This window comes from Thamnophis elegans, chromosome 6 (assembly GCF_009769535.1).
Source record: "Thamnophis elegans isolate rThaEle1 chromosome 6, rThaEle1.pri, whole genome shotgun sequence".
NCBI lineage: Eukaryota > Metazoa > Chordata > Lepidosauria > Squamata > Colubridae > Thamnophis > Thamnophis elegans.
The window spans coordinates 74,966,199-74,992,386 of NC_045546.1; the positions used below are offsets into that span (position 1 = coordinate 74,966,199).

General features: G+C 38.8%; 1 protein-coding gene across 1 annotated transcript in view; it reads right to left on the reverse strand.

Annotated features, from left to right (window-relative positions):
* Positions 1-1,089: 1,089 nt before the first annotated feature.
* Positions 1,090-26,188, reverse strand: part of ICE1 (interactor of little elongation complex ELL subunit 1) — a 41,810-nt gene continuing 16,711 nt past the window's right edge. Inside the window, exons 8-20 of the mRNA XM_032219788.1 lie at positions 24,702-24,784; positions 23,818-23,857; positions 23,647-23,706; positions 20,822-20,911; positions 20,657-20,674; positions 18,823-19,178; positions 13,919-18,157; positions 10,402-10,570; positions 8,733-8,893; positions 8,005-8,195; positions 6,777-6,883; positions 5,250-5,348; positions 1,090-2,517 (exon numbers count right to left, since the gene is read on the reverse strand). Of these exons, the coding sequence (XP_032075679.1) occupies positions 2,321-2,517; positions 5,250-5,348; positions 6,777-6,883; positions 8,005-8,195; positions 8,733-8,893; positions 10,402-10,570; positions 13,919-18,157; positions 18,823-19,178; positions 20,657-20,674; positions 20,822-20,911; positions 23,647-23,706; positions 23,818-23,857; positions 24,702-24,784 (5,810 nt within the window). The 3' untranslated portion in view covers positions 1,090-2,320. The remainder of the gene's footprint in view (positions 2,518-5,249; positions 5,349-6,776; positions 6,884-8,004; positions 8,196-8,732; positions 8,894-10,401; positions 10,571-13,918; positions 18,158-18,822; positions 19,179-20,656; positions 20,675-20,821; positions 20,912-23,646; positions 23,707-23,817; positions 23,858-24,701; positions 24,785-26,188) is intronic.

The following is a 26,188-nucleotide window of genomic DNA, read 5'->3' on the forward strand; positions in this document are numbered from 1 at the left end:
TTCTCTATCTTCTGGAGGTGAGGTGAACAACAGGCACTTTTCACCCATCTGTGCGCCCCATTTTTCACCTACCCCGTCTCCAGCAGCATTCTGCATGCCAAAAACGGGTGAAAATGGCTCGTTTTTTTAGCCAAAAACAAGCCACTTTTGCCAGTTTTTTGGCCTCTTGGAATGCCTGTACGCCCCCATTTTTCATCTCCTCCGGCTCCAGCAGCATTCTGCAGGCCAAAATCGTTGGCCTTACCTTTTAGCTCCAGCCCACATGGCTTCCGAAGAGAAGTCCTGCGCTCTGCCGAAGAGTGGGCAGGGTGATGTGGGCGAAGCAGCCTCGTGATCCTGCGCAGGTCGGATTAATGGCTTTGGTGGGCCGCACGTGGCCCACAAGCCATAGTTTGAAGACCCATGGACTAGACCAATAAATGAACAAACTATCCAAACAACATTTAAAGGAAGTATTTTGTTCAATAGCAATAGCATTGTTCAAGCATTGTCAAAATGTTGAATAATTGCAACTTGTCATTTCCTAAATTATTTCTCCTTGCTTCTGTTCACATTTTCTTTATTTCACATATTCATGAATCTATTTTGCAGTTTTAAAAGAACAAACCAAAGGAAAAAAAGAAAAGGGATAATAATGTTATTCTCATAAAGGCAAAGTTTTAGCCCTTCCGTAGTGATATTTACTGCAGCTGCTAATTTGAAATCCTATTGTAAAAAAGGATCAATTTTCCCACTATAGTTTTATTTTTTTTAAAAAAAAGGTTACTTGGGACATTTGCTAATTAATATTTTGATGCTGACATTCACAGTGCAGATTTGTTGTAACTTAATGATTTTTTTAATTTTTAGATATTTTGGATGGTTGTATAATTGATTGAGTTAGATGCTTCAAGTACATTCAAAAGCAGAGATAGAGTAACTCACTATAAATTACTGAAATACTCATTAAAACAAAAAAGATAATACTTTTTTCATGTGCAGGTGGAAGGAAATGTTATATTATACATATTATATATTCAAATTTTGACAGTAGTTGTATGATGCTTTGGCAGTTAGGATTAGCAACACTTGGCATGAAAACTATGCAGCTAGGAAAGACACAAACCATATTTATTAGGAAAAAAGTGTTTATATTTTTATATATAAGTGAAAATAAATGAAACTTCATTGAGCAGTGCAAGTGTCTTTCTTTCTCATTTCTATATACAGATAATAAAGTTCCGAAACTGGAACAACGTGCAATGTGAAACACATTATTTGAATATAACATATATACAAATTCTCATAGAGAAGTCATCTCAATATTCTATATATAATGTGGAGGTTAAATATTGCAGAAAACACATTATGCCTCCTTTAAATAATTAAAAGCAGGAGGGCTACTGCTAGTATTTTTTTAAAGTCATGATTTGGTCTAGATTAAGACATTTACAGTAGAAACAAATCTATTTTAAAGTTGAGAGGTACATCACTTCCCATGACACAAATATCTCTCTTTTGTCCTAGTGCCATTTTCTAATAAGAAAATATGCAGTATTTTGAAACAACAGGGATTTATAATATCCATTTAAAGAAAGAAGTGGGAGGAATGTTCACACTATTAGGAACAGACTTTTTTTTAGAAAAAAAAACCAATCCAATTCTCTGAAGTTAGCATGCTTAAACATAATCAATGGACAAACTCAGTTTACTTAAAAAAGATTTCAACTAATTTCCAATGAAGATACTCTGGAGACCATTTGGCCTATAAAAGCATATGACTCCCAATTTGGAAGATCATATCTAAGAGAACACTTATTTTCATAAATGATTTTTTTTTCTGATTTAAAGAAAGCCATGACCCGACAAATACGTGCCCAACAACAGTGCGCCGACGAAACCATGGCGATAAAACTGCAATGTCGACAGCGCGGCCACAAAGGCGTGCCGACAAAAGTGCCGACAGAAGCACGATTACGGTTAAGGTAAGGGTTGGGGTAAGGGTAAGGTTTAGGGTTAGGTTTAGAGCGCGCTGTTGTCAGCACGCTTCTTCGCTCATTCGTTGCCACAATTTCGAACTCTTGGTTTTCTCCCCACGGTTTCGTCGGTGCGCTTTTGTCGAGCGCGCATTTGTCGGTGAACCAAAGAGAGCTAGTACACAAGACAGTCTGCCATTTATTTCCTATGCTAGTAATATAAGGACACACTCATCTGCAAAGTAACCTATTTCAGGATATATTGGCTATGAATATACCTATGCAAGAATTCATACTTTCTGCTGTCCCTCAAAGTCTCTTCTGCTTCGGAGGAAGTGCCTCCATTTTCTATTGGAAACCTTATGCTAATGAACAATCTTCTGTTCTTCTGTGCATGTTAGTAGACTATTGACTTCACTTATGCCATTTAGAACAGCAGAGGGAAGGCTGATGGTGTTTACTGCTTTCCATGCATGGATGGCCTCCAGGATTTTGGATGGATTGCTAGGTCCCAAATCAAAGAGTGCATATGCGGCTGCTAACTGGACACCCCAGGCCACATCTGGAAAAGATGGAAATGTAACAATCAATAGTACCCTTGACTAAAGGGAATTTTAAATCACTGCGGCAACATGCAACTATTAGAATAATATTGGTCCTACTACCAGGAGCTCAAAAATAGGGCTATCCTATGACTTGTAGGACATGCAAGCCTCATGTGGAATGAGAGCCGAGGTGGCACAGTGGTTAAATGCAGCACTGCAGGCTACTTCTGCAGTTCTGCAGTTCGGTTGTTCAAATCTCACCAGCTCAGGGTTGACTCAGCCTTCCATCCTTCCGAGGTGGGTAAAATGAGGACCCGGATTGTTGTTGGGGGCAATATGCTGACTCTGTAAACTGCTTAGAGAGGGCTGAAAGCCCTATGAAGCGGTATATAAGTCTAATTGCTATTGCTATTGCTATTGATTCAGGAAAACCTTTTACTGGTTCACTGAAAACGGACACCTTGTAATTTGCAACATCTTCAAGCCCAACTTCCCTTCCGAGAGCAGTCTCTCTAATATGCATGCTGGGAATTTAATGTGCTGGAAAGAATAGGGCGTTGCACCTTGTTCCAAAAACAGAACTTGGTACATTCTGTGGATATACCCATAGCATGGGGGTGTATATACACATACAGACATACAAAATGCCTGGAGTGAAATGAAATCTGGTATGAAATCTTTCAGATGTTTCATTTAGGAAGGAGTAGATATAAAGGACATTATGCTACGCCTTCTGTAAGGCTTTGATGACCAGGCTCTTCTCCCAAGTCCTGGGAGAAGAGGCCATATGATTTTGGTGACAGGTTTCTGTTATTTTCACGGTTTTAAAAGTATTTAGTTTTATTATGGTTTTTATGTTGTGTATACTTTCGGTTGGGAACCAGTTACATTTGGTTGTAAGATGGATGGTTATATAAATGTTTTAAATAAGTAAATAAAATTGACTCCAAGAAAGCCAGTAAGGATCCCAACTGGATCAGAATACATAAAAGTAACTGTAAACTGTAACTTATGTCTTGTACTTCTAGTAAGAAACTCCATTTGCAAAAACTGAAGTTAAATGAACAATAAATAAGTTGTTGGAGGTTTTGTTCTTTGGATCTTACTGGGAACAGAGGTGGGTGGAATGCCCTTAAGCCCACTCCAGGTTAGAAAATATGAATTTTCCCAGATTTTAATAAGGTAAATCACATGCAGACTTCAACGTAAATATATATTTTATTTTTAATGTACTTGATTCTTTGCCTAGCTTTTTACAGTTAAAGCTCAGTCCCCATTTTTTGGAGAACCGAACCTATTGTCCCTTTCCTCTAAGCCAGTGGTAGTCAACCTGGTCCCTACCGCCCACTAGTGGGCATTCCAGCTTTCATGGTGGGTGGTACAGGTTTTGTCCGATACTGAAGCACTTTCCTTTTTCAAATTTAATTGACTTCCCAACTTTATAATCACCATTACTGTGGAACCAGTGGGCGGTTCAAAAATTTTGCTACTAACAGAGATACAAAAGTGGGCGGTAGGTATAAAAAGGTTGACTACCCCTGCTCTAAGCCTTCTTCTCTAAGCCCAACATCCAATTGTGTTTCCTTTGTTGCTGTATGTTTCCTAATTAAATACATACCAGTTCCAGCAGATATATTTGGCGTTACTTTGTATCCTGGGATAAGATGACTCAATATGCTTAAACTATCAGTTATTGACTTTAAACCACCTCTGTGCTTTTCAATTAGATTATTTTTGGTTTTCTTTTTTGGGTCCCTGCTTAGTGCCAGAGAGAAACATGGCAGCCTGAACTGTCTTGTCTGGTTGGAGCAAACTTGTGGGATTGAGTAACACTCCCCAAGTAGTCCTCTGGGAATAACCACGGTTTCACTGTCCTCATTTGCATTTTTACTTTATCCTCTGTCAATTCATTTATCCAGCTTTCCATTTTTCTCCTCTCTACAACATAGTTCAATTTCTTATTTTGATTAAAGATTTTTTTTTCATTTCCCCACCTCTGTGACCCGACAAATGCGCGCACGTGAAAAGCGCGTCGCCGAAACCACGGGAACAAAAACCGCAACATCATACACGTGCCCACAACAACGCGCCGACAAAACCGCGCCCACAAAAGCACGATTTCAGTTAAGGTAAGGGTTAGGTTCAGGGTTCTGTTTAGGGTTAGGTTTAGTGTTATGTTTAGGGTTATTCGGTTGTTATTACTTGTTCGTTGAAGGCGCGCTTTTGTCGGCGCGCTGTTGTCGACGCGCTTCTACGCTCATTTGTCAGCGCGATTTCGAACTTACGGTTTTTGTCGCCGCGGTTTCGTCGGCACGCTTTTGTCGAGCGCGCATTTGTCGCTGAACCCCCCCATCCCCAATGCCTCCCACTGTATTAACTTCTATTTTATTTTCTCTGCTGGCCTTTTTCTTGTCTTTTCCCATTTTGAACAGTGCCCTCCCTTCCACCAAATTCTATGTCACTCTTTTTATAGCGAACATTTTATATGTATTCATATTACAGGTAACAGTGGCACAGTTTTCTGAGCAAGACTACTGAACAGGAAATAAATAGATACAAACCACCTGCCACCCTTGCTGCTTGCATCAGAGGGGAGATAAGAATCTATGTGATTCTTGTGTAGCCCTACTGTTATATCCCAATCCAACTCATTTCCCAACTCTCCTTACTTAAAGGAAAAAAGACTTACCGGGATGGCTGACAAGACAATTCATTTTGCTAACTACCATGCAATACATAGGATTATTACCTTTTTCCTTTGCGTGCTGTAGAAAGGCTCCAATAACAGAACTGATATTTTCCACAGCAGGGAAAAATCCTTCTCTCAGACCTATTTGTCCTAGACGACCTACAAAGTGTCAAAAAAAAGAAAAGAAAAAAGAAGTAACAGATTTATTTCTCAATTATCTGCTCAACCTGCCTCATAGCTGTACTGCTGTAGGTTGCAGTTGGGGGCTCATGTAACTGAATGGTTCCACATGGTACCGTAGATGAGATGCTGAAATGGTATTCTGTTAAAAAAAAGCTCCATTTCCAAGTTTTTTTTCCTTGATAGTTTACAGCTCATAAAGTGTTAATGTGGCCATGAGTCTACCAAGGAAAATTGGAGGGAAACAGTTTAATAGTGTGCCACTTATACCGTATAACACAAAAGACCCGTTAGGGGCCTCTTTCTTTCTTCTTTCTTTCTTTCTTTCTTTCTTTCTTTCTTTCTTTCTTTCTTTCTTTCTTTCTTTCTCTTTCTTTCTTTCCTTCCTTCCTTCTTCCTTCCTTCCTCCTTCCTTCCTTCTTTCCTTCCTTCTTTATTTATTTATTTCTTTCTCTTTCTTTCTTTCTTCCTTCCTTCCTTCCTTCCTTCCTTCCTTCTTCCTTCTCCTTCCTTCCTTCCTTCTTTCTTTCTTTCTTTCTTTCTCTTTCTTTCTTTTCTTTTCCTCTCATGACTGACCTGCTTTGCCTTCCTCCTTGGATATTTTCCTGAGCACACACTTCCTTTGTGGTGCTATGAAAGTTCAGAGGCAAGAAAGGAGAAGAAAGAGACAAAAAATAATTGGCAGAAAGGACTTCTGGAAATGAGGGACTTTTTGCACTCAGTTTGCCTTTTAAAAAAAGTAGAACTTTTGTTGGAAAGAAATGGAACATATCATGTATCAAATCTGAGCACGGACGCTGAGTTCACTCATCCTGGATATCCCTCAGTTCAATGAGAAAAAAACTTCTATCATCTTTGCCTTATGTGGGGAATTGAAGTGTCAGACTATAAATATACTTGTTGGGTGTGTCGTGGAGCAATAAGGTGGAGAACGATGTGACTTTTATATATTCTCACTCTTTAGAATTTAAGGACCATCCTGTCATTATTAAAGATAGGAAAAAAAGACTATTTACTCCTTAATACTAAGAAACTGTCTTAAATCACCTGCAGCTGATTACAATATTTCATCAGTTCGCCTAAGGAGGTGTAGGAGATAAAAGGGGGGAAACCACTGAGCCGAGGTGGCGCAGTGGTTAAATGCAGCACTGCAGGCTACTTCAGCTGATTGCAGTTCTGCAGTTCGGCTGTTCAAATCTCACCGGCTCAAGGTTGACTCAGCCTTCCATCCTTCCGAGGTGGGTAAAATGAGGACCCGGATTCTTGTTGGGGGCAATATGCTGACTCTGTAAACCGCTTAGAGAGGGCTGAAAGCCCTATGAAGCGGTATATAAGTCTAACTGCTATTGCTATTGCTAACTGCTATCTAAGAGCCTGATATCTGCAGTGAAAATCCCACATGCTTACCAATCAGTCTCAGCACAGTGGCAATGATTATATTAGAAGAGGAGGAAATGCTTCCATTGCCATTCCTGTTCTTTATCCAATTATCCATGATTGGCCACAGCTCTTTGCTATGAAAGAAAATCGAGAATTACAGGCACATTCTTGTTCAAAGCTAGCACAGTCTGCCAAATTCTTCTGAAAGACAAAAAGCTTTTGCTTGAGATGATTTCAACTAATGCTAGTACAAAACAATAAGCCTTTCCCACCTTACTTTTTTTCCTTGCTGCCGTTAGGCATCTATTCTCTGCCGTACAGAAAGCCTCTCTATTCCAATCCTTCCCTTAACATGCAATCAGTTACATTGGCTGATGTTCACACTGTTTGGGGGAAAATAACGGTAGATAGTCTTCTGTTGTGGCCCAGCAGGAGCCGTTGGAGCTGCCACCAGACTCCGACAGCGAGGGGCCCGATGAGTCGGCTCTGGAGGATGTGGAGGACCCTGGACAGGGTTCCGACTCCGAGCAGGGCGCAGAGAGGCTGGTTGGCCACCAGGAGGTGCCTGAGCCTTGGACCAGTGGGGAGGAGACAAGGGAGTGTGAGCCTGAGGTCAGCAGTGAGTTGTTCCTGGATGCCCGGCACCGAAGAGCTAATAGGCGTCAGGAACAGTTGCGCAAGTACAGGAGGTAATTGCACTCAGCTGGTGGTCATTAGGCTCCTCTCCAGACTATAAAAGGACTGCTTGTGCACATGCCCCTCTTGCAGAAGTCAACGCAGGAACTAATGTCGGAGAACATTATTGCGAGCTTGGCAGGCTGGATTGCTGCCACGGCTTATCTGTGCTGGATTGCTGCCCATGCTTGTCTGTGCCAGTTTGCTGCCAAGGACCTGTCTTTCTGTTAATTAAATGCCGTAACTTATCTTTGGCTCGGAGTGTGTGTTAGTGTAGGACGAGGGGGGTCAGAACAGCCTTCCACTGTTAGAATTGGGAAAGAGGAATTGAAGGGTTTATTTGAGCTCTGGAGTGAATTACTGAGGTACTCAATAAAGGGAAGATTCTCCCAAAGCCGTTGTACATCTTGACATCAATAAAAAGGCTGGCTTCTTGGCTGCCACAGATGTCAAGTTGGCCATGGAGATAAGTGAATGGGGAATTCTGGGAGCTGAAGTCAACACGTTTTAAAGCTGCTAAGTTTGAAAACACTGGTCTAGAGTGGTACTGTATGTAGAAATATGAAATTAAACATGGTACCTTATGATATTATCATGGGTCCAGCACCACTTTTGATAGGAGCATAAGAGGTCAATAGCAAACACATATTGCCATGTATTCTCTTTCAGATCTTCTCCATATTTTTCACTTAGCTGAAATTCCATTTGTGGACACAACTGTATTGCCCAAAGCAGACTGGAAATCATCATACTAATATCTACTGGTGCACTCTAAGGCGAAGAAAGACAATAAAAACATGAATTTAGCTTAAATTAAATTTCTATGACAGAAAAATATATGAAAGTACTGAATTCTGATCCAGGAGATAAAAAATGCTTGTTTCCTTTAGAAAATATATAACAATCTCCCAACAAACAAACAACACACACAAAAAAAACTGTAAAAGAAGTAAATTAAGTATAACTGCTTAGAGATAACTGCTTTGGCAAAGATCAAATCTGCATTTCTAACTTTTGTAACTTTCTAACTTACAAAAAAACTGTAAAAGAAGTAAATTAAGTATAACTGCTTAGAGATAACTGCTTTGGCAAACATCAAATCTGCATTTCTAACTTTTTTTGGGGGGGAATTCGTATTACTTTTTGGAAACCAGCATTTGAGCAACAGATAATCAAAGAAGTACGCAACATTGCCCTTTGTATCTTAAAAGATAAATCAAATGGGATTCTGATCTTATATAATCACTAAGAAATCAATGTGGAGTCTGTCCTTTCATTACACACAAAGAAAACATCAAATATTTGTACCTCTTCCCAATTGAGGTAGGTTTTCAGGCATTTCAACACATCTCCTTTTGCACGCTGTCTAACTACTAACTGGATTGCTTTGTTGATCACACTTTCAGAGCAGAACACTTCACTCCATATATTTGCAATAAACAATATCAACTGCTCAGACCGTGGGAAATCTGGAAGGGATAAAGAAAAATTAAACAAAAGGAAAAAAAAATGACTAGACCTCCCTTAGGCATAAAAGTTGCCGCACAGGGTTGTTGCTGTTAAGAAAAAAACTGGGGGAGAAGTACTAGGTACATTTGCCATCTTTGGTTGTTGTGGCCCAGCAGGAGCTGTTGGAGCTGCCACCAGACTCCGACAGCGAGGAGCCCTATGAGTCAGCTCTGGAAGATGTGGAGGACCCTGGACAGGGTTTCGACTCAGAGCAGGGCGCAGAGAGGCTGGTTGGCTACCAGGAGGCGCCTGAGCCTTGGAGCAGTGGGGAGGAGACAAGGGAGTGTGATCCTGACGTCATGTATTGGAGCAGTGGGGAGGAGACAAGGGAGTTGGTCCTGGATGCCTGGCAACGGAGGGCTAATAGGCATAAGGAACAGTTACACAGTTACAGGAGATAATTGAACTCAGCTGGTGGTAATTAGGCTCTTCTCAAGACTATAAAAGGAATGACTTTCCACACGCTCATCGCAGGAATCAACATATTTACTAGAGCTGGAGAAGCTATCGTGGCTAGCTTGGCAGGCTGGCCAGGTTAGTCTGTGCTGGATTGTTGCCAAGGCCTAGTCTGTGTGTTAATAAATCCTTGAAGTATCTTTTTCTTGGCGTGCTTTGGTGTATGAAGGGGGGGTCAGAACATTTGGTTATATATAAAAGACGGGATAGAAATATTTAATAGTATAATAATGATACAAATGATGCCTGCTACAAAATGGGGCAGTGCATCCTCTCTGTCTCAAAGAGAGAAATGATTCTGCCCACATTGCTGGCAGTCAGCTTCTCCTACTTTCAATGATAATATAAAACCGAGAATTTAAAAGAGAACTGGCTAATCTGTAGCCATTAGTGCAATGGTTGTGATCTCTAAAGCATTCCAGATCAAATTGCTGATATATTTTTTTTGACAAACCCATTTTATTAAAAGAAGGGTTAAAGTGAGTTAAACTCTGCAACTATTCGAATCCTCTCCCCTATGATCATGAAATATTTTAATACAGGCCAAAATTCCAGCTCCATCACCCTATGGCAATCAAAGCCTGAACATTCTTTTTATTAAAAAAATAAAACTCACCAAGGGTTGGTCACCCAGATTTGAATAATTAAAATAAATAAAAGTAGGTGCCTCAGTTTGGATCTCTGAATGGCCTCAAGAGTAGCTTCCTATAACAATCCAGCAGAAGAAAGGTAGGAAATTATTCCAACCTAATAGTTTGCAATTAAGAGTAGGATCACAGACTGTTCTTGCCTGAAAAATATAGTTCAGGGTTGAGAATGTTTTAAATGAAGGCCAGTCAAATATTCTGAAGCAGTAAGCTGGATGTTTATGAGGCATAAAGTTAGTGTTATTCACAGGAGTTTTTTGAGTCTTCTGTCTCTAACTGAAATAGTTATCTAATTGGTTATGCTTCTGAATCTTCTAGATACTTGGTACTTTATAACAACACATAAACTGCAAGTTATACTATACCTTCCTTAAGTAGAGTGTAGCAGAAGAGGCGTGCTTTTTCTAAGTCTCCAAGCTGATGGCATATTCCAACATAGATCCTGCAGAGGGACTGAATATAATTGTGGCCCAAGGATGTCTTCTGCTTTTTCAGTTTATTTAGAATAGTCTGTAAAGCTGGCTCAGCTAAGGACTATAAATGCAAAACATTATTTGCTTTTGAGTTTCAACAAGTGTCAGCGTAATGAGAAAGCAATAGTAAAATGAACAGATAGAACAATGATCTCCAGAATTAGCAATTTATCAATACAAGGAAGAATAGACTCAATGCTGAGAAAAGATACAGCTACTGTAACGAATTCTTGACAGATACTACATAAATGTCCATCTGTGCTCCCCAGCATTTTTTTCCCCTTTGAATCCAAAGCACTGCACTGTCCTTTGGTATCTCTCATTAAATACACTACAGAAGAATCTATTGCTTGGACTTTCTCCTGCCTTTTTACTTAGATCCAGTGTCAACTGAGTAAGAGCTATCTATGGTTATGTAAGGGTCTTAAATAAGCAGAATTTGCTAGTCGTCTTCTTTTGCTTCTATCAACTACAGTATCATGATTTTCAAATCTACCGGTAGCAATTGGTGCTTCCTATTTCCATTTTCTCATGGCACTAAAGACTAAAAAGTATTTTCATTGAAAAGGTTCGAAGTTATATTTTGTATATTGCTGGAGGCAACTTTAAAATCATCCGATTTTAAAGCTTCCGATCGGTCTCCGAACGCGCTTCAAGGTGCTGGTCATTACCTTTAAAGCCCTACATGGCCTAGGACCTGGATATCTGAGAGACCGCCTCCTGCCACATACCTCCCAACGGCCGATAAGAACTCACAGACTAGGCCTTCTCCGGGTACTGTCGACCGGACAATGCCGGCTGGTGGCCCCTCAGGGGAGGGCCTTCTCTGTTGCTGCTCCGACCCTGTGGAACGATCTACCCGCAGAGTTCCGGACCCTTCCCACTCTCTCGGCCTTCCGAAAAGCCACTAAAACCTGGCTATTCCGGCAGGCCTGGGGCTGCTGACCTCATGAATGAGGTCCAGCCCCACTCAGATTGAGTGTATGGTGCGTCGTTTTTAAATTGTTTCTCTTTTTTCTATTTTTAAATTGTTTCTCTTTTCCTATTTTTAACTCCTTATTTTAATCTTGTTTCTGTAAACCGCCTGGAGTCCTACGGGATTGGGCGGCATATAAATTTATTAAAAATTAAAAGTTAAGTTAATCCATTTGTGGAAAGACATCATCTATGAAAGTCAGGTGGCACTGAATCCATAAAATATCTGACACTGTACTTACTATAAGTTTCATTATAGTCCTCAAGAACTGCATCCTTTTCCTTGAGTCAGTTTTAGGTCAATTACTTCCTTTCACAAATTGGTTAATAACTCTCTGAAAATGGTTACTTTTAAAAACTCCGCTATCACATTGATAATACCATTGTAAAATGTTTTTTGAACAATTGATTATACGGGGAAATCTGATAGGCTGAGTTAAGTAGCAATTCACCAACGCTTAGTTCCTATCAAGTCAATTGGTGTCCTAGTTTTACTTACATATTGTGCCACTATTTGATCCTTTAAAACCTTTACCTGCAGCTCTCAGAAATTATGGCAAACAACTTAGAAAAGGTGCTGTGGTTTCCCAAAGGGGGGGAAAATCTGGGCAAACCTTAATTTAAGATCAACGCACCTAAAAATACCCCAAGCCCTCAAAATGATTCCCCTGAAGTTTGGCCATGCCTATCTAGTGCTATTAATGTATCATCTCCTATTCCCATTATGATCTTTAGTTCTAATTCTTGCTTTTATATCAAATCTTTGATTATTAAAAAAAAATTAGCCCTTTCTGGATGATTTAGTTCAAGTCTTATGCAATTTGTGGTGGACATGAATGGGATGGGATATATGAATAATGGATGGAAAAAGAGAGGTGGCTCTGGGGAAGGCCACATCTTAGTAGTATTGTATAAACATTATATGAAAAAGATAGATTGATATTTCACACTTCTTAACCATCCATCTTCTTCAGAGTGGGCTCTGGACAATTCTTTGCCAAACATTTCCAATTAGAAGTGATTTCTGCCTGGTGGATTGAAAAGGCACTGCTTTTCAGAAAAGACCAACTAAATTACAGTTCTGAAGAAGCTTCTTCAAGGAAAAAACAAAGAGTGTCCTGTTGTCTGTTGGAAAAAAGAACCTTTGGGATTCTCTAGAACAGTGTTTCTCAACCTTGGCAACTTGAAGATGTCTGGACTTCAACTCATTCTGGGAGTTGAAGTCCAGACATCTTCAAGTTGCCAAGGTTGAGAAACACTGCTCTAGAAAACCTTTCACTTATGCCTAATCACACAACTGTAGTCCTGCCACATAAACAATATGGAATTCTTGCAAAATACATTCTAAAGATCTATATAGCAGCAAAAATTAAAAGTTAAACTAAACAAATTAAGATCTTTAAAACAGTAACCCACGCCAAGGTACTTGACCTTTAGATCATCCAGTAGAATTTTAAACAATAGGACAGGCCAACCTTTGATATATGTGATATAGCCAAAAGGAGGACAAATATTCAAAGGAGGGATAAGTTTTTTTTTAAGAAAAGCACTTCCTTTCTCTAACTGAAATTTACATGGATGCAAAGCTGAACTGCACAGCACTCTTCAAAGCACATTGGATTTATGGGGACATCATTTCACTTCCAAAGAAGTATTGCTATTTCATTTTATAGTACTCAAAAAAGTACCCTAAGTGACAATCTAATGCTAATGTTGGGATTAGGACCTCAACCCATAGATTCTCTGAGATAGTAATGAGGGGAGAAATGTTGATTTAAGCAAAACCCCTAAACCTCTATGTCTAATGGAGATTCTCAATTATCCAAGTCATGGTGATCCCAAAAGTGCTTTGTCAAAAGGCAACTGGACTTTTTAGCAGTTAGACTTATATACCGCTTCATAGGGCTTTCAGCCCTCTCTAAGCGGTTTACAGAGTCAGCATATTGCCCCCAACCATCCGGGTCATCATTTTACCCACCTCGGAAGGATGGAAGGCTGAGTCAACCTTGAGCCGGTGAGATTTGAACAGCCAAACTGCAGAACTGCAGTCAGCTGAAGTAGCGTGTAGTGCTGCATTTAACCACTGCGCCACCTCGGCTCTTTTCCTTCTTCCTTGAAGATGTTTTGCTTCTCATCCAAGAAGCTTCCTTGAAGAAACGTCTTCAAATAAAAACAAAGTCCAGCTGCCTTTTGAAGAAGCACCTTTGGGACCTAAATACCTATGCATAGTAGCTATGATTGATTTTAAAAAATCTATATTATTCATTGAAGCAATATTTATCTTTAGATAATTAGAAATGATACATCATCAAAAGAACTCTTAAATGCCTCTTCTAACATGACTTAAGTCTCAAAGTATTATTCCAGAAATTTTTTTTTACTATTTCTTTTAATAAATGAAAAAACACACACACACACGAGATATAAAGCTGACCTTCTTTTCAACAGCAAGTTCATAAACAACTTCTTTCTCTTCATCTCTCAGTATGGGAACCTTTGATGTATTACCAACAAGAACACGGCTACGAATAACAGGCAACAGGTCAAAGCAAGCTTCAGAAACTTTTTCCAATGCTACAGTCACAGCCGACGTATCAGGATCCTCCGTTTTCTCCATTTCCGAAAGTGATTTTGAATTACAGTCATCTGTTGACTTAATAGCATTCCCATTGTCCAGAGAGTCACCATCAGGAATGCACTGTCGGTCACCATCGGAGCGCTCTTCTGAGCAGGGGTTCAGTGTTGATGATCTGCTGCCCTCTAAACATGGTCTTTTGACGTTCTTTGGCATAGTCACAGATGGCAACTTCCTTTTCCCTGTCTCATTCACATTGGAGAGCAGCTTCTCTGGATCAGATTTAAATCTGATCCTTGTTTTCACAAAAGCAGTCGATGGGGAAGCAATTGCTTTAAAGCCACTAATTTGATGGCTACCCTTTCCATCTAGAGAAGACGACCTATTAAACTGAATGTTACCTTTCAGGATATTGAGTGTTCTTGCCCGAGCAGATAATTCTGGATACATACTGTCCAAAATTTTCACGGAGTTTTCCTGAGGCGCAGGTGGAACAGAATTGCTTGGTGTAGATGGAGGCAGTCTACCTGGAACAGGAAGGGCATGTTTAGGAGTGCTGGAACAAAACTGAAGAGGGGACGATAACATTCTCTGACCTACTGACATTTCAGAGGGTGATAAAGTGGAAGATGATGATGATGAAGAGGACTTGTGTTTTGAGATCTGTGGCAGTGCTGACGTTAGAGGAGGAACTGGGGTTTTATGCAAAGGAGAAATCAGTTCATCAAGTGGAGATGGTAAGGAAGATTGGCTTGAAGTTGATGCTACAGGGGAACTGTGCTGAACAGTTCTTGGAGGGGTAGCTAGCAAAGGTGGAAGTAACGGAGGTAATGGTGGGCCCATCTCTTGCATAATTTTTGTTAAAGTTTTTGGATAATACATAGTTCGTGTAGAAGTATCTACATTGGCTAGAATGGTTTCAGCTGGTAGGGCAGACTGGTTTTTCTTTTTTCTCTTACAGATAGGTACGGTCTGGAGATGGGTATCATCACTATCGTTAATCTCTTCCTGCGCTTTAACTTTGACGAAGTCTGAAGAGTTGAATGTTTGGTCTACTCTATTCTTTGCAGAAGGAACCGGCGGTGACAATTTTCCTGATAGCAATTTTTGTAGTTTATTATTAGAATTGGAAGACCCAGAGATAGGGGATATGGATGTCCTGTGGGTCTTAGATGCAGTGCTTCCTTTATCATTATTTATATCATGAGCCTTGTTATGGGACGTATCACTGCCATCATCAATGTGACAAGCCAGGATGTAACTGTGGTCTGTATCTGATCTGGATTCCGAAGTGGAAACACTCCTTTTTAATTCCATGTTGGATTTTTCTACAGGTAAGTCAGAATGGACTTCCCTATCGACAGGGTATTTTGTATGTAGTACAGCTGTATTATCATTAGCATCTGGATCATTCATAGAGGACTTCCCAGAGATAGTTTTCTTGTTAGATAACTCCTGACTTGGCAATAAAGTAATTACTGAAGCATTTTCTTCTAACTTTTCTATTGCAGAGGAGGGTTCTGTTTTTAAGGTTGTATTCTCATTAGTGCAGGGCCATTCTGCTGCATACGAATGTTCCCATGTCTTTTCAACCCCTTCATTTACAGACGAGTCAGTGTAACCTACTTTAGCTTCCTTATCTTTTGAGCATTCCTCTATCGTGACCACAGGGAACACCTCATGTCTGGCACCATCTGAAGAAGTCGTACTGGGGGGAAGACTAGCTTCACTATTTTTGATTGGACAAGGTATATCACTGGACACTGCACATCCTGGGTGTATTTTTGCGCAATTCACTTTTCTTATTGGATAAAATTCTTCTTCCGATGAATCTGTGACAGAGGACTTCCCCACTGAAACAGAATTTTCTAACATACACACTTCATCTATTCCTCTAGACCTTATTTCAGTACTCGATACAGCATCAGCATCCCTAGCTGTTTTTTCATTGATATTTTTAATAGTATCATTTCTTGACCGCGCGTCCCTGGGAATAAGAAGTTCCCCATGATTCAGCAGCAATTTGTTTTCTGTATTAGTATCTATGCTCTTAATATTGTTTGGACAATATCCCTCAGAAGACAGCATTTCAGAGCTGTCTTTACTGCAACTTTTAAGAGTAACGGATGCCTGGGGCTTGTTGAAAGTGCCATCATTTTTATCTTGTTCAAAATCAATTTTATCTTTCTTATTACTAGGATTGTGGTAATCCCACTTTATATCTCTCTGAGTCAACATCTTATCTCCCTCCGATTCAACAGCTTTTGATTTTTTATTCTTCCAATTTTCCTTAGAATGATGTGGATCAGTGTGATCAGCATTTTCCTTGTCAGGAGAGGGAGAAGCAACATCCATAGATTCTATATTTGCCTCAGAATCACCTGTCATAACAGACAAGGCTGATTCAATTTCTCCATTTTTGCTCTGTGACCTATTTTGCATCGGTTGAACTGTATTATTGCTCATGTTCTGTGCTGAAGCTGCTTCATTTGAAGCGGAACAATAATTCAGGCCTTTTTCTTCCGTGGCATACTTTTTTGTATCAGGTAGTTCATTTGTGATCATTGAGCTATTTTTTTCAAACTGTGAATCCCCATGCATCGAACTACGTGAATCTTTTTCACTTAATCCTACTTTAAGGGATTGTATAGTTCCCGCTTCAGCGAGTTTTCTTGATTCATAATTTATCTCCATAAGCCTCTCTCTTAGCGGATTTAAGTCTTCCGTGTAACTGTTTAAACTACTCCCAATGCTTTCTACTTTGGACATGTTCTTGGGTGTAATGTTTGCATTTTCAACTTGTCCCACTTGAAAAGCATTTTCAGTGGCATTGTGTACTTCAAGGGGTACTTGACTTGGTTCAGTGAATCCCTCAGATTTTAACAAAGAGTCTTCAGCAGTAGATGCCTCGGTTGGTAACTTGGTACTGCTTTTGCAAATTAATTCCTCTTGTGTTGATTTAATATATATATTTTCATCAAGTAACCGTTCTAATTGTAGATGTTTTTCCTTTGGTGTATCTTCTAACTTTGTCCCCTCACTAGCTCCATCAGACAGGTTTTTTCTGGACCTATAATTCATGGCTTCAATTATTTCGCCGCCATGATATGACTGCTTCAAACCCCTAGTTAATGTTCCAATATATGTTGCAACATCAGCTTGCTCATTTTTTCCATTTACCTTGCTTCCATTTTGTTGGTTGCCCGTCTCCACTACAGAATGAGGTTTGTTAGATGCTTCCAAAGAATTAAAGTTCTTTTCAATAGATTCCGCACACGTTATGCTGGCACCCGGTTGCTCAACTCTTTCACTAAGATTTGTTTCAGGGAGGAATTCACAATTACTGACATTCTTTTCCCCTTCTATTAATGGTTCGTTATTTCTTTCAGCTGCTGCATTTTGTCCTTTTACTGTTATATGTTCAATTTGCTTTTCACAAAGTAGGCTTGCTTTTCCCGAGTAAGATTCTGTCTGGAGGTCCTCAAATACACTCTCCATCACTCTTCCTTCTTTATCATTGGAAGGATCCATCACATTTTTAGAAGTCACTGGTGGGTTTTCAGCAGTTGAAATAGGTTCTTTGGTTTGCTGTTCTTCACTGCCCTGGGATCCTTGACCGCAATCATCTTTTGTTTCAATTAACCTTTTCTTTTCCTCCTTTTGAACGAAATCATTAGTCTTTTCCAGCACATGCCCAATTTCTGTTTTGCTAATCATTTTTTCACTGAGTTTCTCTCTACTGGGAGATATTGTTTCAGGGGCTGCGTGCGTTTGTTCAAAGTCAGATTCTTTATTTAGGTGTTTTTCTTCAGTCTCTGATTTAGTATTGTTCTCATGAAGGTACTCTGATGTTCTGAGCATGGAGTCAGATGACAGCATCGATTCTTCATTTTCTAATTTTTGGGAACTTTCATGTGATTCCTGTAGATGAGTCTTTACACTGCTGTTTTTTAAAACTTGTGAGCAAAATTCTGTCAGATGCAAAGTTTCTGATGCTGGTTTCTCCTCATCATATTCGTCTATAATATTTTCAAGTGTTTGCGCGTTCTGCTCCATTTCATCATCACTGGAGTCTGTGATCTCTCCAAATAAAGTGTCCTTAAAAGAGAAAAAATGTAAATATTAATGTACTAATTAATAATATAGTTGTTACAAAAATTAGCCTGAAAAATATATTGCTTAAATATCAGAAATGCTTAGAAGTATTCTGGTCTGATATTGCACTGGAACAGGCTTATTTCATCTGGAATATTGTGTCCAAAGTACTTTAAATCATTTCTGATGAACAACATTTTATTTTGGAAAATATGATCTGCCTTCAGAATAACATAATATGGAAGAACTTCAGCAGAGTCGATAGAGAAAAGGTGCATTCTGGAGTTCTCTGGAAGAATCTGGTCACATGGGAACAAATTTTGTTCAGATAGTTGCAAATGTTATAACTGAAATATATTCTGCTCCACATGCACTGATTCTCGTGTATCAATTTCATCATTATCTCTACAGAAAAAAAGTATCTATTAAAATTCTGAAATTCTTATCTTTGAAAGAGCCCCCCCCCACCAAAAAAAGAAAGAAGTTCAATCTTGAAACTTATAAAACTTCTTTACCAGAAATAACTGCTGGCTAGAAGATCATCACAGATATCAATGTCTTTTTCATATTACTTTTGGCCAAAAAATTACCTCCAGCCAGAAGAGTTGACATAATCTCTGAAGTTAAATAAGTAAAATATTTAATTTTAATCCCCTTTTGGAACTTACTGGAGTAGTAGCAGGTGAAAACTGAATGGGTGACAGAAGAGGAGGAAGAGGCCTAATCCATTTCAAAACATCTCGCAGACTTTCACCAAACTCTTCCTGCTCTTTGTTGAGAAGATCCATGTTATTTGTTGCAAAATCTGCCTCGGCAAAACCTTCTAGGCACCTGTCTTCATCAGAAATAGCACCGTTGTTCGTTTTAGTAGTCTCCATAAATTTGTTTTCTATCAAGTGACTATTTCCAGCAATGTTTTTGTCCACCTGTATCTTCAGTGACGTTGGAGAAGTTTGTATTATAGAGGGCTCTGATAGCCATGCTCTTTCAGATTTCTTCACTTTTTCAGGATTTTGCCCTCTTTCTGTAAGACAAAATATACATATATACATATATACATACATACTTACATACAGATACACACACACACACACACACACACACACACACACACACATATATTCTTCGATGTATTTTATTTCCATTCCCTGGAAGTTTAGGATAGCAAAAATATACTTTTCAAAATGATTTGTGCCAGTTGTTAGACGTTAGCCAAAACACATTTCCCTTCCCTTCCCCTTCGAATTCCAAGAGGGAATTATATATAGGAGTAGATTAGGTTAGTGCAGTGCTTCTTAACCTTGGCTACTTGAAGATGTCTGGACTTCAACTCCCAGAATTCCCCAGCCAGCGACTGCTGACTGGGGAATTCTGGGAGTTGAAGTCCGGACATCTTCAAGTGGCCAAGGTTGAGAAACACTGGGTTAGTGTCACCTATAGGGGGAAACATTCCTGTGATGTCTCCAAATAAACTCCTTGATTTTTCACAAGTTACTCTTGTGAAGAAAAATGAAAGGACTGCCCACTCTTCCCATCCTGGGGAGCTGTTGCATGTGTTAATATGTGCACACCTTAAGGTGCTACCAACACTACAAACGCTACTGCAGTATACAAGCTGACCTGTAAGCATCCTTCCTTTGAGCAAAGAGGCACTTCTGACCATAAACAAAATAAAATTTCGTTTCTGCAGAGATTGAGCCTGAGGATTACAATATTATTATCTCTACTCCAGTTTTGTCTCCGTAAACCAAAAGAACTCCAACCAAGTAGGACGGAATCCCTTAATATGATTGTTGCTCTCGAAGTGACAAGGAAGAGAGTATAAGTGCTGAGCCGAGGTGGCACAGTGGTTAAATGCAGCACTGCAGGCTACTTCAGCTGACTGCAGTTCTGCAGTTCGGCGGTTCAAATCTCACCGGCTCAAGGTTGACTCAGCCTTCCATCCTTCCAAGGTGGGTAAAATGAGGACCCGGATTGTTGTTGGGGGCAATATGCTGACTCTGTAAACCGCTTAGAGAGGGCTGAAAGCCCTATGAAGCGGTATATAAGTCTAACTGCTATTGCTATTGATATTGCTCAAGTACTGATAGCTATGGGGACATGTATGGCTTGCTCAAATAGTATCTTGACATAATTCCACATTCGTAAGGGAGGGTGGCCCTGTTGTCTGACTGTTTATCTCTGCTTTTCTCTTTCAGAGAAAGATACACAGAGGAGCAGATTACAATGCTATCAGACACAGATACACAATGTTGGCACACAATAAAAGATTGACAGCAAATACACAGAAAGAATAAAACACAAAGGTGAGTAGGTTGCAGAGAAAGAAGGGAAGACAGAAGAAGGGCAGACATAGGCAAAAAAACCCGAAACCCGATAAACCAATGTACAAGTGAATAGGAAGAATATTGCATTTCAGTCTTTCAGTCTAAGATGTGTGTGAGTTAGGAAGCTATTTAGGTTTTTTTAAATTAATAATAAATAAATTTGTAAATTACTTACTTATCTTTTTACGTGTTTCTGAAGGAGCAGAAATCCAGCAGTTAGAGAGAGAAAAGGGGGGGGGGGAGAGAGCATGAATGTTACTTACTTTTATTAAAATATGAGAAGGTTTTTTTTAAAAAAAATATTTTAAATTTCCTTTAAAGCACTGGTACTTGATCTCACCTACTGCCTGCTCACGTTTGTTGATCTGCTTTTTTCCTGTAGAGTTTTCAATACATTGCCAGAGTTCTTCCAACAGAAATTTAATTTTTTCTGTAAAAAGAAATCCACATCATTATGTTTATATTTAGTTTGATGTGCTGGGACATGGCATATATGCAATTAAAGACACTGCTAAAAAGAAAAATTCAGGTGGATACTTGTGCTGTATCTCTAAACAAAAACATGAAGCCTATCGCCACAATGTTAAGATATACAGTAGATACGCCAAACAAGGGGCATATGTGTAGAATGTACACAATTCAGAAAGCTAATTTTTAGCAAAGTTTGAAGAAAAACGTGTTGGTCATTCTAAAGTATAACACATTAACAAAAGGAATGGAAAATCACAGATATCCTGGACCCCGCTGAGTTCTTTCTATTGAACTGTCTTTCATATATAATTGATGGAGATATAAAAAATCATTGTCACAAATAAAATATTGTTTTTCTTTTTTACAGTTCAATCAGCAATGAAGATGGCTATAAGAAATAAGAGATTTCCAGTAGCATCATGGAACACAGATCTATGTTTACAGAATACATAATTAGGGATCCTAGATAGTCCAAAATAGATATCAAAATAAATATTTAAACACAAAACGGAATCAGAATTCAACTATACATATGTATATAAATATATATTCCTGTATATATTTTGATTTTATCTATTGTATTTTTTGGAGTATAAGACGCACCTTTTTCCTCAGGCTGAAAATCTGGGTGCGTCTTATACACTGAATACAGCATTTTTTGCCTCCCAAAACCCCGCTCCCTTCTCCATAATGACTGCATAGCCTTTAGGAGCCTTGCAGAATGCTCCTGGGGGCTGGGGAGGGCAGAAATGAGCGAAAAATGGGCCAGTTTTTGCTTGTTTTTGCCCCCCCCCTCCCCGGAGCACTCTATGAGCCTCCTAAAGGTTATTCATGGCCTTTTTGGGAAAGAAAACAGGCCCATTTTTGTGAAAAACGGGCCATTTTTGGGAGGTTTGCCAAGTGCAAAAACTTTTTTTTAAATTTGCCTCTTCAAAACCTTGGTGCATTTTATACTCCGGTGCGACTTATACTCCGAAAAATACAATAAGTGTTAAGTCATAAGGTTCTTTTTCCTTCTCTACAAGTCTCCTGGGTTTTGCACCTCCTTGGAGAATTCAGGCCATTGGTATGATAAACAATACCAAGAAGTCAAGCACGTCAATTTAAATTGCATCATTTCCTTGTAATTCCGGCTAGTCCCTTCATTAACTAAATAATGAATCCAGAAATGAAATAAAATATAATTTTAACCTGATTTTTTTTTCTTAGCATTCAAATTACTTTGTTCTATACTTCCTGCATATAAAAAATACATAATTTAAACCATATCACCTGGGATAAGGGGAAAAAAAGATCACTTTTAAGTTGACCAAGCAGGAAAGCATTTGAAAAAACACCTTTTCCTTCATTTCCCCCCTCAGATGTTATCATGTGCATAAAATATACTTGTCTTGGTAGATGAGCTGGGAGAATGTTTTGAAAAACTACCAGCTTTTACGTGTTTGCTTCCAAGGGTAATGATTTGTACTTATAAATGGTAAATGTATCCTTAAATAGTTTTAATTAATTCTATAGCGTGCTGCGTCTCGCAGACATTTTTTTATTGTGTTAAATTCAAACAGAGAAGATTCAGCCTAGAGATGTCCAATCTTCACATTGTCACCTGTTAATAATCTCAAATAAACGATTTTGTGGGCAAAGTTGATAGGACCAATGATTTCATTCCTAAAATACCAAATAATTTCTATCTGTCACTTCCTTACAGTCTTCCTTCCCAAATTTCTCCACTAGCTTCATAACCAATCTCAGAAAGTTGCTCTTTTGTCATGCTTGTTACTTACTGTGTCTTCCAGTTTTCTACCATCACACTGGGTCTCCCCCACCCCCTAAAATGGGGTAAATTACTGAGTCCTCTTTCTGTTCCAATGCTTTTAACTCTTATCTTCGCAATCTGTACATTTCTGCTCTGGCTTTTAGGTGAGCAGAGAGTCAGCCTCTTTATTCTGCATCCCACTCTCAATGTCTATGGAGCTTGTAAGTCATCCAAGCCATGCCTGTCCCATAAGGGCTCTTTCAAGAGGCAACTGGACTTTCTTGTTTTTTCTTTGAAGCCATTTCGCTTCTCATCCAGGAAGCTACTTCAGAAATTAAAGACATTTCTTCCTCATCCAAGAAACTGAAGAAGCTTCTTGGATGAGAAGCGAAATGTCTTCCAAGAAAAAACAAGAAAGTCCAGTTGCCTCTTGAAAAAAAGCACCTTTGGGGCTCACCCTCAATGTTTCATTAATTTTAACACTGTGGCGGAACACAAATATTACATCAAAGAAATCTTTTGCAGCCTTTGTGAAAATCTCCAATTTGTGGTCCTCCCGCAAAGAATGAACCTGGTTCCCATGATAAAGAGAACCACTGCATCATTATAGATTAGGTGATTTCCCCTGGGTCATCAGGAGACTTTGAAATGTGGAAGTAAAAACCGTAGCATTCACATTGTGCATCAGAAAGATTTGTCTTCTGGGAACTGAGCAACTCATCTCTATGTATGTATAATTTTATCCTGTCTGTGATAAAGAGACTGTGTCCTAAATAAGGGGGTGTCTAGAGTTCCTAGATACATAGTCATACCCGACTGAAACCTGACAATCCATACATACCAAAGCATCAGAGCCTTCTACTGAATAAGCCAACTATTCCAGTTACCAAAGAACAGAAGAATAATCAACGGCAATATATACAAGACTTACATATACCAACCTTTGTCCACATTTGCTACTAAATTCTCACTCTCGCTCTGAGTCTCTGCATTTTTCAACACTGAGAAGAAAGAGAACCAGCTATATCAGATTAAAAATTAAACTGTGAATCAAAATAAAATATTTCCTCCCCCCCCCCCACCCGAAAGAGATACAAATCGTGAAAAGTCACCTTTCTTTTGCTTTCTGTTAGGGAAGCCATCAATCTTTTCCTATTATTAACCAAAAAAGGGGAGAAGAACAATTTAAATTAATGAATGTGACACCGAAAAAGATGTTTGATTTTGTTTTCCTGTTCACTACTAAAAACACCAAAGTTGTCACCTTCCAGGTGCCTTTGAAAGGTACTTCTCAGAATCTCCACCAAGCTATGCTGGGAAGGAATTTTGGGAGTTGTAATCACAACATATCTGAGCAACATCGTGTTCAAGAATGCTACTTTACATGCACATCATCAAATTAGAAACATCCAGTTTATAACCATTTATTCTTACAATTGTTAAATGGTTAAACAGTAGTCTTTGCTTCTACTTTCCTCTAGTTTGACGTGTATTTTGCCTCTTTCTTTGCCCATTCAAAGTTAAGGCAAATGTTCTGTGCTTAGGGCAAACCTCTCCCCTCTATGCATACAAAGGTACCATGCATCCTGGATATTTTTCAAATATTATCATTATCATCCCAGTTAATTGGAATAAACATCATTTCTAAAGATGCCATTTCTGTTGCCAAACTGAAGAAGCTATAAATCAAACAGTTCAGTTCTACAGTTTCAGTCCCTTTTTTTTGCATTAGTAAACTTATCGAAATAATAGGCACGTCTCATATAAATGTGAGGAGCAATGGAAGGTGTCTTTCAGTTGTGGGAATTGTGCCCAAGAGAGCACAAGACCTTCTTATGTCTCAAATGACTCCTGACAATATTCATTCCTTATCTTAGAACACATTAAATACCCGTGATGCTGGATGACTACTTACAACTTAACAATACTGCAAACTGTAGTCTTTTTTTTTTAAAGGAAAAAAATGTATATGTATATTATTGCTTTAAAAAGTTACCTGTGCTTTCTTCAATTCCTTCTCAAGTACTTTCTTCTCTGCTTTCAGTTGTTTAAATTCCTGAGTGTGCTTTGCTGCAGCTTCTTCATTTAAAGAAACAAAGTAATAAAAATGCATTAAACAACACAAGATAGCTTTCAAACGTAAGAATCTATGAGTGCACTTGGATGTTAGTACCTTTCTGTTTGGTTTAGCCTTCTAATATTTAGTCAGGGTTTGCAACACTGAGCTCTGTACCAGTATGTATTTCATTAGGATTTCATCACACTGGATGTGTGTACAGTTTTGCTTTGTTAAGAGTCATAGTAAAACATGAACAGCAGACACCAGTTCCACAGCTTTTCTCTAAATGTATAAACAAAAAACCTTATGTGCTTGGAGTCTCTTTTTGGTGGTCTCACAAACCAAAATGATTCTTAGTGAATAAGAGTATTTGAAAGAAACTGCTTTCATATAGTTAAGTTATATGTTAAATATACAAAGTGCGTATCCAGAATGATGCTTCTTATACATCAGTACTTCCTCAATGTTTCTTGACAGACTATAAAATGCAAATATTAGTCATAATGATTCCACTATATATTTTCAGAATGCAATATATAGATTCACATTTCTGCAGAACTTATTCAGGTTCGTCATCGTCTAATCAAATTCATTAAAATATAACTCAAATATGCAAATATATTCTGATCACAATTGGCAACTGCAACTCCATTGTTAAGTGATGTGGTTGTAAAGCAAGCGTCATGTGACTGGGCCATTTATTGACTGGCCATGATTGATAAGCAAATCACTGCAGTCATTAAATGCAATCTCGTGTAACTATGATCTGTGAATTCCTGCTGGTTTCCCCAATGCTTGTTGGAAGCCAGCTGTGACAGTTACCAAGTGCCAAAATTGCAATCACCAGACCATGGGGACATGACAATGGCTGCATGTTTAAGGACTGGTCATAAAACTTCCTTTTTCAGCAGTCATAACTTACGATGGCTAAATGAGCAGTCAGTAAGCAAGAACTACCTGTATTAAGGCAATTGTAAGCTAGATGTCCAATCTCAAGTACTCTGTGGTTTCTCAACAGCATAAATGGAATTTTATAGTTAAACAGTCTTAGTTTTCTCCTTAATTTTCAAGCAGATATGTATAGAATTGCATTGAGAGACTCAGTGAATAGGAGCTTAATTATAAGTAAATGGATCTAGAGCTTGGTGTTAATGTTTGCTGACATGTACACAAAATTAATTACTAACAATTATTAATTTCAGTTCTACAAATATTTCAATCTGTTTCCACATAAAAGTAATGATGCTTTCCAAATATGTATCAGAAAAAAAGCAGTTAGGTTCTTGAATTCTGTACCTCTACTGGATCACCATGGATAATCCAATTTATCATTACTGAGCACAGTGGCTTGGCTGAACCACACAACAAGACGTTTTCAACCCAGAAACCTTATTCACGCCTTGGCTCCACCCTATCTGTTTGGT